Source organism: Saimiri boliviensis, chromosome 20 (genome assembly GCF_048565385.1).
Source record: "Saimiri boliviensis isolate mSaiBol1 chromosome 20, mSaiBol1.pri, whole genome shotgun sequence".
Lineage (NCBI taxonomy): Eukaryota > Metazoa > Chordata > Mammalia > Primates > Cebidae > Saimiri > Saimiri boliviensis.
This window is the reverse complement of record NC_133468.1, coordinates 27,513,596-27,529,791: the sequence shown is the minus strand read 5'-3', so window position 1 is coordinate 27,529,791 and position 16,196 is coordinate 27,513,596. Positions and strand designations below refer to the sequence as shown.

General features: G+C 46.4%; 1 protein-coding gene across 5 annotated transcripts in view; it reads right to left on the bottom strand.

The window, feature by feature from the left end:
- WIPI2 (WD repeat domain, phosphoinositide interacting 2) overlaps positions 1-14,280 on the bottom strand; it is a 42,993-nt gene extending 28,713 nt beyond the window's left edge. For 2 of the 5 annotated variants that reach the window (XM_039460438.2, XM_039460439.2), the window contains exons 1-3: positions 14,000-14,280; positions 11,309-11,362; positions 4,565-4,647 (exon numbers count right to left, since the gene is read on the bottom strand). In XM_039460438.2, the coding sequence (XP_039316372.1) occupies positions 4,565-4,647; positions 11,309-11,362; positions 14,000-14,073 (211 nt within the window). In that variant the 5' untranslated portion in view covers positions 14,074-14,280. Of the gene's footprint in view, positions 1-4,564; positions 4,648-11,308; positions 11,363-13,999 lie in introns of those variants that run through there. The other 3 variants (XM_039460440.2, XM_039460441.2, XM_074390536.1) reach the window with 3 other exon arrangements.
- Between the last annotated feature and the right edge of the window lie 1,916 nt (positions 14,281-16,196).

The window sequence follows — 16,196 nt, the reverse complement described above, 5'->3', positions numbered from 1 at the left end:
TTACTCTGAGTCTACTTACAGAAAAATGCTAGAAAACAATCTTGACATTTCACTTAGCAGCTAACCGGTTTTCTAAGTGACATTCTCTTATCTACTCAAAAAAAAAAAAAAAAAGGATATGAAAGAGGAAAGGCAGATAATATTCTAGTAACAGAATGATGTAATAGCTCCAGTTTAAAGTATTAATCCTTAAAACATTTTTTGTCCATTTCATCATCTATTTTTAAGGGCCAAAGTTCACTAAGAACAACACAGAAATTCATGCACCTATCTTACCATGTTGGTCAGTAAATATCCATTCTTTATTTTGTATTTATTTATTGAGACAAAGTCTCACTGTCACTGAGGCTGGAGTGCAGTGGCACAATCTTGGCTCACTGCAACCTCCAACTCCTGGGTTCACCTTGTGCCTCAGCCTCCCTAGTAGCTGGGATTATAGCTGCCCACCACCACATCTGGCTAATTTTTTGTATTTTTAGTAGAGACGGGGTTTTGCCATGTTGGTCAGGCTCATCTTGAACTCCTGGCCTCATGTGATCCACCTGCGTTGGCCTCCCAAAGTGCTGGGATTATAGGCATGAGCCACTGTACCTGGCCAATATCCACTCTTTAAAAGATGCTATCAAAACATCTCATTTTGTTCCACAAAAAAATCTCTGGAAAATAAGGCACGAGAAGCCAGTAAATGAACTTCAATTTGAGGAAAAGGAAAGACCAGGTTTTGGCATTCTTCCACTCTAAGCACTGGCCTCCAATAGGGGAAAAAAATGCTGCGTGTTTCAAAGCAGATGACTACAGTGACTCCTGCAACAATTTAATAGCATAATTCAGACACTTCATTCATCTGGACCTGGACTGAAGAGATGTTTCATTCATAAAAGCCTAGAGACAGGGCTGCCCTTCACTGCAGAAACCCCCTGTGGGGAACAGTTCTGTGTGGCTCAGGTGAAGGCAGCCAGGTGGCAGGGCTTCAGGAAGGCGGCCGGCGCCTGGGATAAACAGCCCTGGTTCATACCTCTGTTATCACCCAGATCACATCTCCCAGCCTCCATGGAAGAAGGCTTTTTTTGGAAGATTTAGTAAGCACCAGTAGGCAAGTCTAAGGACGAAAACAAAAAAAGGCATAAAACCTAAGCCAGCCAGCAGGAGCCCAGAGCAGGGATGCAGGCTCACTTGCAGAGAGGAGGCCAGGACCCAAGAGGGAGCCTAAAAGGCCCCACCTCCTGGCGGGCCAGGAGAAGGCCATCATTTCAAGTCACCAGCACAAAGAAGCGATTTTTCCCAGCTTCTTCATCTTATGTTAACGGGGGTGGTGGTGGGGGGGGGCGGGGGTTGTGGCAAGGCTATCTATGTCTGTCTGCTCACCACTGTGTCCCTAGCCTGAGAGCTGACACCTATGTATTTGCTCTTGGTCATCCTCCACTGAAATGCAGGCATCATCAGAGCAGGAACTCTGTGGAAACTGCATCCACCTGCGGCAAGCCCTCAATCAGCACATACAAGGGAAGGGAAACGAATGAATACTGCGTGTTCATCCACACGAGCTCCCTGATCCTCCTCATTCTTGAGAGATGTCAATAGGAAGAGCAGAATTTCAAAATGTTACACCAAACCACGGTGACAGCAAAGTTCCTCAAACCAGAACACTCAGAAAGGCAATAATGGCATTGTCAACAAGGAGGAAGCCCAATTCCCCAAAAGCTCTGCAGATAATTAAAATGGTCACGATGAACTCTCTCCTTGACCCGATATCCCAGTATTACTCATCCCAAGCGTACTGCGACTGCTGAACTCCTCCACTTCCTGTGACCAGGATTCCTAACTGAGGTCAGGGCCATAGGGAGGTTCAGGTCTATTCAAAGTGTCACGTACAGAGGACACCGTATTTACAAGGCACATTACCAACCAATGATGAGTATCAAGCAGATACAACGAACTTGCAAAACTCAACACTAAAAACACAAATAATCCAATTAGAAAGTGTACAAGAACATGCACAAATGATTCACCAAGGAGGACATAGAGATGGCAGAGCAGCACACAAGGAGATGGTCTGCTAGGGCAACACAATCACAACCACAACCACAACGAGGCAGCAGCACACGTGTCATGTCCGTAAGAGGGGCTGGAAAAGCAGTGAGAACACCAAGTGCTGTCAAAGATGCAAAGACAGCCGGGCTTGGTGGCTCAAGCCTGTAATCCCAGCACTTTGGGAGGCCGAGGCGGGTGGATCACAAGGTCAAGAGATCGAGACCATCCTGGTCAACACGGTGAAACTCCGTCTCTACTAAAAATACAAAAAATTAGCTGGGCATGGCGGCGCGTGCCTGTAATCCCAGCCACTCAGGAGGCTGAGGCAGGAGAATTGCCTGAACCCAGGAGGCGGAGGTTGTGGTGAGCCGAGATCGCGCCATTGCACTCCAGCCTGGGTAACAAGAGTGAAACTCCGTCTCAAAAAAAAAAAAAGATGCAAAGACACAGGGTCACTCCTACATCATCGATGAGAATATAAAATAAGAGTTTGGGAGTTTCTCAAAAAACATTAACATGCAACTCCCATGTGGCCAGCAACTGCACTCCTGGGCATCAGCCTCTGACAAATGAAAACTGATGTCCCCACAGAACTCTGTACGTAAATGTTCACAGCAGCCTTATTGGTAATAGCTAAAAACTGGAATCAGCTCACCTGTCCTTTAACAGATGGGTGGCTACACAAGCTGTGGTACAGACAGAACATGGTGTATTACCCGGTAATACACATTAAGCTGCTGACAGACACAACGGCTGGCATGCATTTCCAGGGAATGATGCTGACTGAAAAAGGCCATCACAAAGGATTTTATGCTTGCATTTAACAAACATTTTAGAAATGATAAAGTTTTAGAAATGGAGGACAGGTGATGCCTGAAATTAGGGGTGAGACGCGGGGGCAACAAGAGGGAGGGGTGTGGTATGCAAGGGCAGCAGGAAGGAGCACTGTGGCGTTCCAACTTGACTGTGGTGGATACAGGGAGCTGCATAGAACCTGACCGAGCCCGGTGGCTCACGCCTATAATCCCAACACTTTCGGAGGCTAAGGCAGGTGGATCTCCTGAGCTCAGGAGTTCAAGATCAGCCTGGCCAACATGGTAAAACTCTGTCTCTACTAAAAACACAAAAATTAGCTAGGTGTAGTGGCAGGTGCCTGTAATCCCAACTACTCAGTAACTGAAGCAGGAGAATCACTTGAACCTGAGAGGCAGAAGTTGCAGTGAGCCAAGATTGTGCCACTGCACTTCCAGCCTGGGCAGTAAGAGCAAAACTCTGTCTCAAAGAAAAAAAACAAAAACAAAACACTGGCCAGGAGTGGTGGCTCATACCTGTAATTCCAGCACTTTGGGAGGCTGAGGCGGGCAGATCATGAGGTCAGAAGTGCAAGACCAGCCTGGCCAATATGGCAAAACCCCATCTATACTAAAAAATACAAAAATTAGCTGGGTATGGTGTCGTGCGCTTGCAGTACCAGCTACTCAGGAGGCTGAGGGAGGAGAATCACTTGAACCTGGGAGGTGGAGGTGAGCCAACATTGCACCACTGCACTTCCACCTGGGTGACAAGAGTGAGACTCTGTCTCAAAAACAAAACAAAACAAAACAAAAAAACTTTCAACATTCAAAGTGGCTCAAGTGTCTCAAGAAAAACAAAAAAACCCTGCACAGAACCTACACACACACAAATGAGCACAAGGAAGACTGGAGAGTGTGCACAGGGGAGGTGGACGTCAATAGCCCGGCTAGGGCTTTGTGAGATGTTATCATGGGGAAGAACAGGGCAAAGGGTACAAGGGACCTGTATTATTTCCTACATGTGAATCTATAATTATCTTAATTAAAAATGACACATGGGAAGAATCCAAAGCTTCCCGTCACTGTCTCCATCAGGGGGTTTACTCAGCGAGCACTATTTTGAACACTGTTAAGTACACACGTACATAATCGCTAATGCTGGCATAATCTTACAGACCTGTATTATTTCTGTTTTGCAAAAAAATAAAAGAAACTGAGGCCCAGAGATGAAGTAATCCACCTAGAACCACACACAACATGACTGAACAAGAGGAAGACGCACCTGACCCTCCCTGCTGTTCCACGTGCCTCTCTGAAGGCAGGCTGCTTCAATGCTCTAAAATGCCAATGCGAGAAAATACATTGTTTCTACAGGGGCTGTAAAATTTTCAATTTTCTGGGAGCCCTTTATGACAGTAATCTAGGCAGTTTAAATGGCATTAAAAAGGGAGAGACGTTACAGAACAGTACACATGGTATGAGATCATATACTGAAGACCCTCATGAACAGAATTCCTTCTGTACCCAGACTCCTATGTGGGCAAATGCACTGATCTGGGCAGGCACCTACAGGTGTCACCAGTTGTCACCTCCTGGGAGATGAAGGTGGAGGCAGAGGACTGACTGGTCAAAGGGTGTCTGAACTTCAACCACAGTGTCTGAATTTTAGACCACATTCCAGTTCAAGTACAATTTGTCTTTTTTTTTTTAAGAAGGGGAAAAATAAAGAAAACACTTACTGCATTCATAGATCTGTTCCAGCTTATCCACAGAAGAAAGGGAGAAAAATTTATAACCGGACTTACTACCAACAGCTAGGGACCTGCAAAAAAGCCAAATTCAGAAATAAGAGCTGATACATGCAGAGAGTGACAGTGTACAAACTAGCTCCCACATTCCCAGTGAGTACCCGGCTAGTTCCCAGCATGCCTACCACAAATCAGAGATCATTTCACATCGTTTGTACCAAGTGCCTGGGACAGAAGGGTGTCACAAGGTCAGTAAAATAAGGACAGTATTATTATTTAAAACCTGTAAAACTTCTCTGAGGCTGGATGTGGTGGCTCACACCTGTAATTCCAAAACTTTGGGAGACTGAGGCAAGAGGACTGCTTGAGCTCACAAGATCAAGATTAGCCTGGGCAAAATACCAAGACTCCATCTCTACAAAAATATTAAAAATAAAACAATTAGCCAGGCATGGTGGTATCTCTGTAGGGAGCTACTTCGGAGGCTGGGGTGAGAAGACTGCTTGAGTCTAGCACAGGAGATTGAGGCTACAGTGAGCTGTGATTGCGCCACTGCACTCCAGCCCGGGCGACCGAGCAAGACAGTCTCAAGAAACCAAAAAAGTTTTTCTGGAGATCTAACATAAAGCATGGTGACTGTAGCTCACAATAATGTATTGCCTATTTGAAATCTGCTAAGACAGATCTTAAGTGTGCTTGTCACAAAAAGGAGGTAACTATTTGAGGTGATAGATGTGTTAATTAACTTGACTGTGGTGATCACTTCAAAAGGTATGTATATATAAAACATCACACTGTACACCTTAAACAGACACAATTTTAATTATACCTCAATAAAGCTAGGGAAAACTAAAATAAAAATACTAAAAACAAACTCTATAAAACTTTAAGTTTGGGATATAAGCAAACATAATCAGCCTTAAATTATTGTTTCCTTCAAAACAATATATCAGCTCCTTCAAGTAAGCTGATATATACATACAGTATATGTCAGAGTATGACAGTTAAGTAAGCTGGCTGGGTGCAGTGGCTCACGCCTGCAATCCCAGCACTTTGGGAGGCTGAGGCAGGCAGATTACTTGAGGTCAGGAGTTTGAGTCTGGCCTGGCCAACATGGCAAAACCCTGTCTCTACTAAAAATATAAAAATCAGTCGGGCACGGTGGTAGACATCGCCTATAATCTCAGCTACTTGGGAGGCTGAGGCAGGAGATTGGCTCGAACCCAGGAGGAGGAGGCTGTGCCACTGCACTCCAGCCTGGATGACAGACTGAGAATCCATTAAAAAAAAAAAAAAAAAAAGTTAAGTGAGCGAATTTTCTAAATTTTATACAAAGATATTTACAGTCAAGGTGGATACAGGCATCTCTCTGCACTTCCGCAGGCCTTTAGCACTTGTGACTCCATCCCTTATGCTGTGCCATGGCTGAGCAGTAGGGTGGAAATGAAACGAACTCAAAAGCTACCTTAGAGTCTGAATCAGAAGGCCCCATCATCGGCTGACAAGGAAAAAGCAGAGGACTGGTTTGATGGCCTTGCGTTTACGATTCCATATTCCTCACCCAACACCACTGCTTCTTCAAGGAGGCTCAAGGAGCCCACAGCTCAGCAGCCCCTCCCAGCAGGGGCCTCAGGGATACCACAGGAGGGGTTTCCTCATCAGAAAAGTGCCTCTCTAGAACCCAGGTGACCAAAGAAAGCACAACAAGAAGCAAGTTCAGCTTTCAGCAAAAGAAAGATGAGTGAATGAGCAGGAAGCATTGGGTGCTGAGGAATCAGACACCATAATCACCTCGAACGTCTGGGAAAAGGTGAAAATGAGCAGGTAAAACAGAAGGCTGGAAACAGGGAAGGGGGGCGTTCCACACTGAGTATTTGTACCCCACGATAGGATCAGGGCTGGTTTAATGATCATATCATTTATTAAAAACTTTGAGATTTCCAACCACTCTTTTGCATGTATGTGGAAGAAATGTATTCCAAGAAGGAAGTTGCTATAATCAGTATTAATCTGTAAAATCACACTGGTTCATCTTATAAGTATAAAAAGAACAGAAACAAAACTCTACCAGCTCATATCATTTTTCTTTGAAAAATTCTTTGCTGCTTTACTACACGGAATCCTATCAATTGTTATAGCAATGAAACAATTAGGTATTACCTGTAAGTATTCTGAAGATTAATAAAAGAACCAAGAAGAATAGAGTAATATCCCTAGGTTAAAAATAAAACAAAATCTCAGCAACACAGAACTTTTGGGAAACTGATGTAAAGGAAAATATTTTCCAGATAACTAAGTGTTGCTATTTTAAGCATCACTCCCCACTCCCATTTTCTGATTAAAAAACAAATTGTTCCTGAATTACATACCTTTCTGTGTCCTTAAAACTAAGGGATAAAACTTTTTTTTTTTTGAGACAGAGTCTCGCTCTGTTGCCCAGGCTGGAGTGCAATGGCATGATCTTGGCTCACTGCAACCTCTGCCTCCTGGGTTCAAGCAATTCTCCTGCCTCAGCCTCCTGAGTAGCTGGGATTACAGGCATGCACCACCATGCCCGGCTAATTTTTGTATTTTTAGTAGAGAGGGGCTTCACCATGTTGGTCAGGCTGGTCTCGAACTCCTGACCTCATGATCCACTGCCTGGGCCTCTTAAAGTGCTGGGAGAAGAGGTGCGAGCCACCACGCCCGGCCTAGGGATGACCAATTCTTTTGAGGGTTTGGTGTACCCCATATCAAACAGCCAGACTGTAGTGCTGAGTTTATTTATTTACCTATTTTTGAGATTGAGTTTTGCTCTGTCCCCCAGGCTGGAGAGCAGTGGCCTGATTTTGGCTTGCTGCAACCTCCCCGCCTCTCAGGTTCAAGCAATTCTCCTGCCTCAGCCTTCTGGGTAGCTGGGATTACAGGCACCTGCCACCACGCCCAGCTAATTTTCGTAGTTTAATACAGACAGGGTTTCTCCATGTTGGCCGGGCTGGTCTTGAACTCCTGAACTCAGGTGATTCACCTGCCTTGGCTTCCCAAAGTGCTGGGATTACAGGCACGAGCCACTGCGCCTGGCCTGTAGCAATGAGTTTATAAAAATATTTTTCTAAAAAAAAAAAATTTTTTTTCTATCTTTTGTTTTGCCAACAGTTGTCACTTTTCCTCGTGACCATCCTACCATCATTAACCGCCCTTCTCCTTCCTAATTTCTTAGTAACTTGGAAACAAAATCACCAAGCTTATTAGCATTATGTATAAAATAAGCTTAGGTAGGGCTTCTCCCATGGGCAAAATTAACGAGCCTTAGCCCCTGATCCTTGGGTTAGACATCTTGGTTCTCAGCTGTGCTCCCTACACACAGAATTTGTTAAAACTTGCCAATCAAATTCAGATATTTGGGAGCTGAGTTAGGATATTAAATACCTCAGCTAAAAGTTTAACCCCACAGTTTATAAAACTGTGCATTCCAGTCAATAGAAAGGGAAGCAAAAATATTCCAAATATGTTTTGAGATGTATATATAAAACATAGTATGAGTACTTTTATTAGTAAAGATAAGTTTTGTTTTGCTTTAAGACGAAGTTTTGCTCTTGTTGCCCAGGCTGGAGTGCAATGGCACAATCGTGGCTCACTGCAGGTTCAAGTGATTCTCCCAGGTTCAAGTGATTCTCCTGCCTCAGCCTCCCAAGTAGCTGGGATTACAGGCATGCACCACCACACCCAGCTAGTTTTTTATATTTAGTTGAGACGAGGTTTCACCATGTCTCTACTAAATATAAAAACTAGCTGGTCAGGCTGGTCTTGAACTCCTGACCTCAGGTGATCCACCTGACTCATCCTCCCAAAGTTCTGGGATTACAGACATGAGCCACCACTCCCTGCCAAACGTAAATATTTTTAAAGAATGATATTAAATATAAATACAATTGATATTTTCATCTCAACATCAATCAAGTTCCATACCCCTATGGAGATTTTGCTTTAAACCATTTTGAAACTGACCTGACCATAAAAAGGCTGACATATTAGTGGGAGAGGCAGAGCAAGTATGAGATCTGCCCTAACACAGTTTTATTGCCAAAAAATGTTTATTTCTTTAGGGCAACAGAGTGGGATTTTTTTTTTTCTTTGAGACAGAGTCTCACTTTGCCACCCAGGCTGGAGCGCAGCAGTACCATTTCGCCTTACTGTAGCCCCAACCTCTCCTGAGCTCAAGTGATCCTCCCATCTCAGCCTTCCGAGTAGCTGGGACCGCAGGCGTATGCCAACACACCTGGCTGATTTTTGTGTTTTGTGTAGAGACAGGGTCTCCCCGTGTTGCCTAACCTGGTCTCGAACTCCTAAACTCGGGATCCTCCTGCCTTGGCCTCGCAAAGTGCTGGGATTACAGGCATGAGCCACTGTACCTGGTCCCATCAGTGGGATCTTTCACTGACGAAGGAAAACTAGCACATCATAACCAAAAAAACGTGTATTTGCTCAATCCCTCAATCTACAACTATGCCTGGTGTCCAAACCCAGAGACCCTCCTCCACCCTCCGCAGAGACTAGGCCTGTCCTTTGCTAGGGAAGGAGAGTCACCACGTTTAAAACACACTAGAACCCATTCTCCTCATTTCACACCCCTACCACTCTACTCTGGAGACCTGGACTGCCCATTCCTGAGCCTGTCTGGGATTCTGCAGTTTAAACTATGTTGGTTCTCTGTTTTCTCCACTAGCAATTTTAGATCCAGCTTCCTTTACCACTTGCTAGCTTCCAAACTGGCTAGTATCTCCTTTCTCATTCTTTCTATCCTATGGATTTAAGCCTTTTAAAATATTTTTTTGAGGCCAAGAGCAGTGGCTTGCATCTGCAATCTCAGCTACCCAGGCAGGAGGGTCACTTGAAGCTAGGAGTTTGAGACAGGTCGGGGGAACAAAGTAAAACCCCATCTCTACAAAAAATAAAAATTAAGAAATGTTTAAAATTAGAAAAGATAACACGGCCGGGCGCGGTGGCTCAAGCCTGTAATCCCAGCACTTTGGGAGGCCGAGGCGGGTGGATCACGAGGTCGAGAGATCGAGACCATCGTGGTGAACATGGTGAAACCCCGTCTCTACTAAAAATACAAAACATTAGCTGGGCATGGTGGCGTGTGCCTGTAATCCCAGCTACTCAGGAGGCTGAGGCAGGAGAATTGCCTGAACCCAGGAGGTGGAGGTTGCGGTGAGCCGAGATCGCGCCATTGCACTCCAGCCTGGGTAACAAGAGCGAAACTCCGTCTCAAAAAAAAAAAAAAAAAAAAAAAAAAAAAATTAGAAAAGATAGCTTTTTGATATTTTACTAATTAACATTTTATTAGGGTCTGGGGATGGAGCCACAATAAATGTTTATATTTGATCCATCATTTTTAACTGAAAGCATCTGTCAATGAATTTAAACCCGAACCTCCAACATCAAAAAGACAGTGATAGGCACTAAAAAATGAAGATGTGAGTCAGATCTTTTGCTTAACTTCCTTTTCTCCACCGTCCCTAATTGTCAGTCCGTAAAGGCTCTCCTCCTTCATGATCTTTGCGGAGGAGCCATACTCGATGGAGAGCTTAGGTGGATACAGCCCAACACTGTAAACCTAAAGCAACCTCAACTGTGGCTGCCAGTCCAGACCTGCAGTGGGTAGGCCCTGCTGCCCTCATTTCAGGGCTATGGACAGCTTACCCCATCTCCGCTCCACCTCACATCTGCACCATTCCAGACCACCACCTCCATATTCCTGCAGCCTTTCTGACTCATCAGTATCCCAAGCAGAGTTCACTCTTTCTAGGCTTTTTCACCATGATGTTAATCACGTTCATCCAGAACCCAAGCCAGAAACTGGGCGTCACCTAACTTCTCCCTCGGCTGCATGATGCACGTCCTGTGCATCACACAAGTCCTGATGACGAGTCAGTCTCCTTTCCAGTGGTCACTGCTGTTGGACAATATCCTCCTCAGTCACCCTCTGCCCTCCTCCAACATACCCTCCTGCAGAGCAGACAGAATGACTTAACACTTTCAGGATCTTAAAAACCATCTTCAGGCCGGGCACAATGGCTCACGCCTGTAATCCCAATACTCTGGAGGCTGAGGCAGGAAGATAGCTTGAAGCCAGAAGTTCGAGACCAGCCTGGTCAGCAGAGCAAGACCCTGTGCCTACAAAAACTAAAATTAGCCAGGTGTGGAGGCCCATGCCTATAGTCCCATTTTCTTGGGAAGCTGAGGCAGGAGGACCACTTGAGCCCCCGAATTCAAGGCTGCAGTGAGCTATAATCACTACAATTGTGCCACTGCACTCTAGCCTGGGCAAGAGTGAGACTCCATCTCAAATACCAAAACCAAAACCCTTGATTAACAGATGAGCAGAGAGAGGAGAGCAGTATCTTTCCTGCACAATGACATAACCTAGAAGAGACATGGTGGAAGCAAACAGGTTTCTCCTATTGTCTCCAGACACTTCAGAACATAAATTCTGCAAACACAAGACTTGGAAAGTCAGGTCCCTTCTTTACACCATCCCTTTTACACATGGCGTTTAAAACAGACATTGCTACATCATTAACTTCCCACAAGCTGCAGTGTCCACCGGAAAAATTTAGTCCTTGGTATTTCCATTTAAGATTCAAGTGATCCTCTGCCAGTTATTAATTTCACTTCAATTTCAGAAAGCCAAAAGTCCTCTAACATAAGCCTTCCAAGGTGATACTTTCAGAAACCAGGGTTGGAACTAACCAGACAACAGCGCGACGGCCAGGACCAGTTGCTCTTGATCCCCTTTTCACTGCTCTAGGTAAAAAAAAAAAACACAAAAACAAAAACAAACAGATGGTAAAACGCAAATAAAACTTATTTACACTTTTAAGATAAGAATCATGAGAAAGTATAACATTGGAAATCATATTACCAGTACAAGAAGAAAGGCAGGACAGTTATAGTTTGGTATGTAACGACTACAGAAAGAACTTAAAAGACAAAAAAAGTGAAATGACCCTATAACTAACATATATTCTAGTAAGTGAACTGGCTTCCAAATTTTCTCACCGAATACAGTCAATGTGAGTTCTAGATGGACATTCTTTGTCTTACTAAAAATTTTGTTCCTCAATAAATTCTGGAGATTAAGAAGGCAGGAAAAGGTAAAAGCCATTAAAGCTCCCTCCAGGAACTTCTCTGTTTCTTTCAACGGTAGATTTAAAACAAATTACAGTCATTTTGGCCTAGTCAGCTTTTAGTATAATCCTAACTTACTCTTCATTCCAATTTAGGTTTACACTACATCAAGGTCTCTCTGACAAGTCAAAGTTATGAAATCTCAAAAGTTACAGAAATCTCTTGAACATAGTAACTTCAGGGCACATAGAAAAGTGGGTAAGTGTGAAAATTTCAAAGTGTAAAAAGAACCTATTTCAGACCAGAGTGACATTCTTCTATTACACTGGGAACATGGCAGTCTAGCTGAAGTCACAGCAAAAAAGAATGCTTTCCTTTATTTGATTTCGTTCTGATATAAATAGTGAAAAACTGAAAGAGTAGTCGATGATGTTTTGGAAACTCTCTAACTTATACAAGGCATAAAACCCCCTACTACCATTTCTTACTGGTCTCAAAATACTGTGGGCTTGGGCTTCAAAACCAAATCACAATTGGTTTGGAATGTCCTCTTCCCTATCTGGATTTAACATAGTCTATTCCACTTCAACTGCAACAGGTTGTCTCAACTGTTTCTGTTGTCTGGCTTTTGGTCACACTGAACACTACAGTATTTGGGAGTTTTAATCTTTACACGTTGTTATGCTATGATTTCTAAATTCACTGTCTTCAGAATTCTACTCCACTGGCAGAAAAAAACAGCCTGGCAGAGCAGAAATAATATTGGAAGAGAACTCAGGAGGCTAGACTCTACTCCTGCGCCCACTTTGCAATTAACCAATTCTAAGATCCAGACCAGCTCAGAACTTTTCAGAAAGAGTTCCTCATCTGTGGTGGGATGAGGCGATCCGCCCCTTCCAACTCTCATATAGTCCTACTGTGCAACTGTCTTCACAGCTTTGCAACAGTGCTACTGAACACTTGCTGCACACCATCCACTGGATATTGGCCATTCTAAACTTTTAACTTCCTAAAAAATCTCATTTTCTGCTTTAATTCCACTCAGGCAGTAACAACTCAACCAATTACTTAGTAAGAAGCCAAATGACCCACTCCTCCTCCTCTCTTTCATCACTTCCTCTTACTCACTTCCAAGATGGCTCTCCTCCCTTCCAACCCCATAACTCATTCTTCTCTCTCCAGAAAGCTCATCTATTAACCATCCTCACAAGTCCTCCTCCCAGGAATCTGAAGACCCAGCTTCTAACTCGTATCGGTGTGGACAAACAGCGTTCCGAACGAACGGGCTGGCACTAAGGTCTTCTCTTGCCCTGAGGATGACCCACCCCCTAGAGCTCCGAGACTCCTGGGGCACTGGTCTGTAACGCCTCTCTTGGCTCAGGTTCTCCCTAGGGAGGTCAGATGCCAAGGTTATTGCTAAGTTTGTTCCTTGCTGGAGACGACATCAAAGTTACCTGCCAGAAAGAACAGTGAGGGCCGGGCGCGGTGGCTCACGCCTGTAATCCCAGCACTTTGAGAGGCCGAGGTGGGCGGATCACTTGAGGTCAGGAGTTCGAAACCAGCCTGGCCAATATAGTGAAATCCCGTCTCTACTAAAAATACAAAACAATTAGCCGGGTGTGGTGGCGGGCACCTGTAATCCCAGCTACTTGGGAAGCTGAGGCAGGAGAGCTGGTTGAACCCGGAAGGTGGAGGTTGCAGTGATCTCAGATCGCGCTACTGCACTCCAGCCTGGGTGACAGAGCGAGGCTCCCTCTCAAAAAAAAAAAAAAAAAAAAAAAAAAAAAAAAAAGAACAATGAGAAATGAAGAAAAGAACATCAGAAAGAGAGAAGAGGCCTTAAGACAATGAAGAGACAATGAGAAGGCGCTGATTCAGAGGAGACTGAGTAGGAGACGCTAAGCAAGAGGCAAGGAGAGGAGAGAAGAGGAAGCGACTCACTCCCACCGCTCCACAGGCGGCCTAGACAAGCCAAGCCCCAAAGTTTGGCCCCAACTTTGCGAGAAGTAGTGAGGTGTAAAGCTAGGGGCCTCCCCGCAGGAGGGTGAAAGCAGCCCCCTCTCCACCACCTCTCCCGCCCCGAGGCCGCAGCTGCAGGGCAGCGCCCGAGGGTCTCCCTGGAGGGCGCCCCTCCCTTCGCGCCCCGGGCCCGCCGCTGGGGACGCCTCTGCCCGCCTTGGCCCACAGGGAGGCCGAAACTGCGAATCCGCTAAGCTTGGCAGCGAGGACCTCTCCACGCTGCCAAGGCCCAGGCCCGACCCCGGCCTCACCCCGAACCCCAACTCCCGACCCTGACCCCGACCCTGGCCTTACGTGTTGTCCTGGTTGAAGTTGGCGAAGAGTAGCTGGCCGGCGCCGGCCTCCCCGCTCTGGCTCGCCAGGTTCATGGCTGGGCGCGCGGCGGGTGGGCCCGGCCAGGGAGGGCGCGCGCGCGAGGGCGGGTCAGGCTGCACTCAGGGTCGGCGCCGGGCCCCGCTCGCCGCCTCGGTCGCCGCCTCTCGCCGTCCCGGGATCAACCGCCGCCTCATCCCGTCCCCGCTCTTGTTTATGCTCCGGAGCCGGGGCGCCCGGTGCGCCTGCGCGACCCCGCCCCCCACGACGCACGGCCTCGCACCGCGCAGACGTACTGTGGAGGCCCCGCCCCCTCACCGCCTGCTCGGGCTCCGGTTCCGGTGGATCACGCACGCGCGGGGACGCGTTAGGGGCGCGCAGGGCCTGGCTGCGGGCGCGGTGCGGCCGCGCATGTGCATGGGGACGAGCGGGCGGGAGTCTCTCTGCGTACGCTCTTAATCGCGGCGCGAGGTGGTTCACGCCTGTAATCCCCGCGCTTTGAGAGGCCAAGGTGGGTGGATCATTTGAGGTCAGGAGCTCGAGACCAGCCTGGCCAACGTGGTGAAACCCCGTCTCTACTAAAAGTACAAAAATTAGCTGGGCGTGGCGGCGGGCGTCTGTAGTCCCAGCTACTCCGAAGGCTGAGGCAGGACAGTTGCTTGAACCCGGGAGGCGGAGGTTGCAGTGAGCCGAGATCACACCACTGCATTCCAGCCTGAGTGATAGAGCGAGACTCTGTCTCAAAAAACGAAAACAAGAAAGAAAAAAAACCTCACTGGGCCCTCCGCGTGCCAATTACTGCTGGATTCTTCTGCACATTACCTTATCATTTTTATTATTATTTTGAGATGGAGTCTCACTCTGTAGCCCAGGCTGGAGTGCAGTGGTGCGATCTCGGCTCAGTGCAGCCTCCGCCTCCAGGGTTCCGGTTCAAGTAATTCTCCTACCTCAGCCTCCCAAGTAGCTGGGATTACAGGCACGAGGCACCACGCCCAGCTAATTTTTGTATTTTTTAGTAGACACGGGGTTTCACCATGTTGGCCAGTCTGGTCTTGAACTCCTGACCTTGTGATCCGCCCTCCTCGGCCTCCCAAAGTGCTGGGATTACAGATGTGAGCCACCTCACCCGGCCCATTTTATTATTATTTTCTTTTTTTACTATCCTCTGAAGGGAAGAAATTTTGTTTAACCATTTTATTATTTTTAAAGATAAAGTCTCGCTCTCTTGCCCAGGCTTGGAGTGCAGAAGCACAATCACAGCTCACTGCAGCCTTGAACTCATGGTCTCAAGAGATCTCCTGCCTCAGCCTCCCAAGTAACTGAGAACACAGGCACCCGCCACTTAGCCCTGCTAAATTTTAAATTTTTTGTAGAGGTGGAGGTGGGGTGGGGGGGGGGTGTCTCACTATGTTGCACAGGCTAGTCTCGAACTCCTAGCCTTAAGTGATGCTCCCGCCTCAGCCTCTCAAAACACTGAGATTACGGTGTGAGCCATCACGACTAGCCACATTATCTTATTTGATGCCCACTACAATCCTATGTAGAAAATAGTACATCTTAATTTACAGATTTGGAAATCGAGGCTCAGAAATAATCTATTTGCCAAGCATTAGATCTGACCCTGAAAACGTCCTTGTTTCTCTAAGGTCCATGCTTTCTGGGTTCCTGGGACAGCATCGTCCCTTAAATTTATTCATTCAACAGTACTTTGACACACCTCTCATGTGAACTAAATAGGCCTCTTTTCCCTCAGAGAAGTTACAGTAGGGGAGATATTTAAATATAATTAGACGGCTGGGCTCAGTGGCTCTCACCTGTAATCCCAGCACTTTGGGAGGAGTGAATCACCTGAGGTCCGGAGTGGATCACGCTGAGGTGGGTGGATCATGAGACCAGGAGTTTGAGACCAGCCCAGACAACATGATGAAGGCCTGTCTCTTACTAAAAATACAAAATTTAGCTGGGTGTGGTGGCAGGCGCCTGTAATCCCAGCTACTTAGAAGGCTGAGGTGGAAGAATCAATTGAGCCCAACAGGTGGAGGTTTCAGTTAGCCAAGATTATGTCACTGCACTCCAGCCTGGACGGATGACAGAGCAGAAAAAAAAAAAAAAAAAGGCTGGGCATGGTGACTCGCACCTGTAATCCCAGTACTTTGGGAGGCTGAGGCAGGTGGATCAC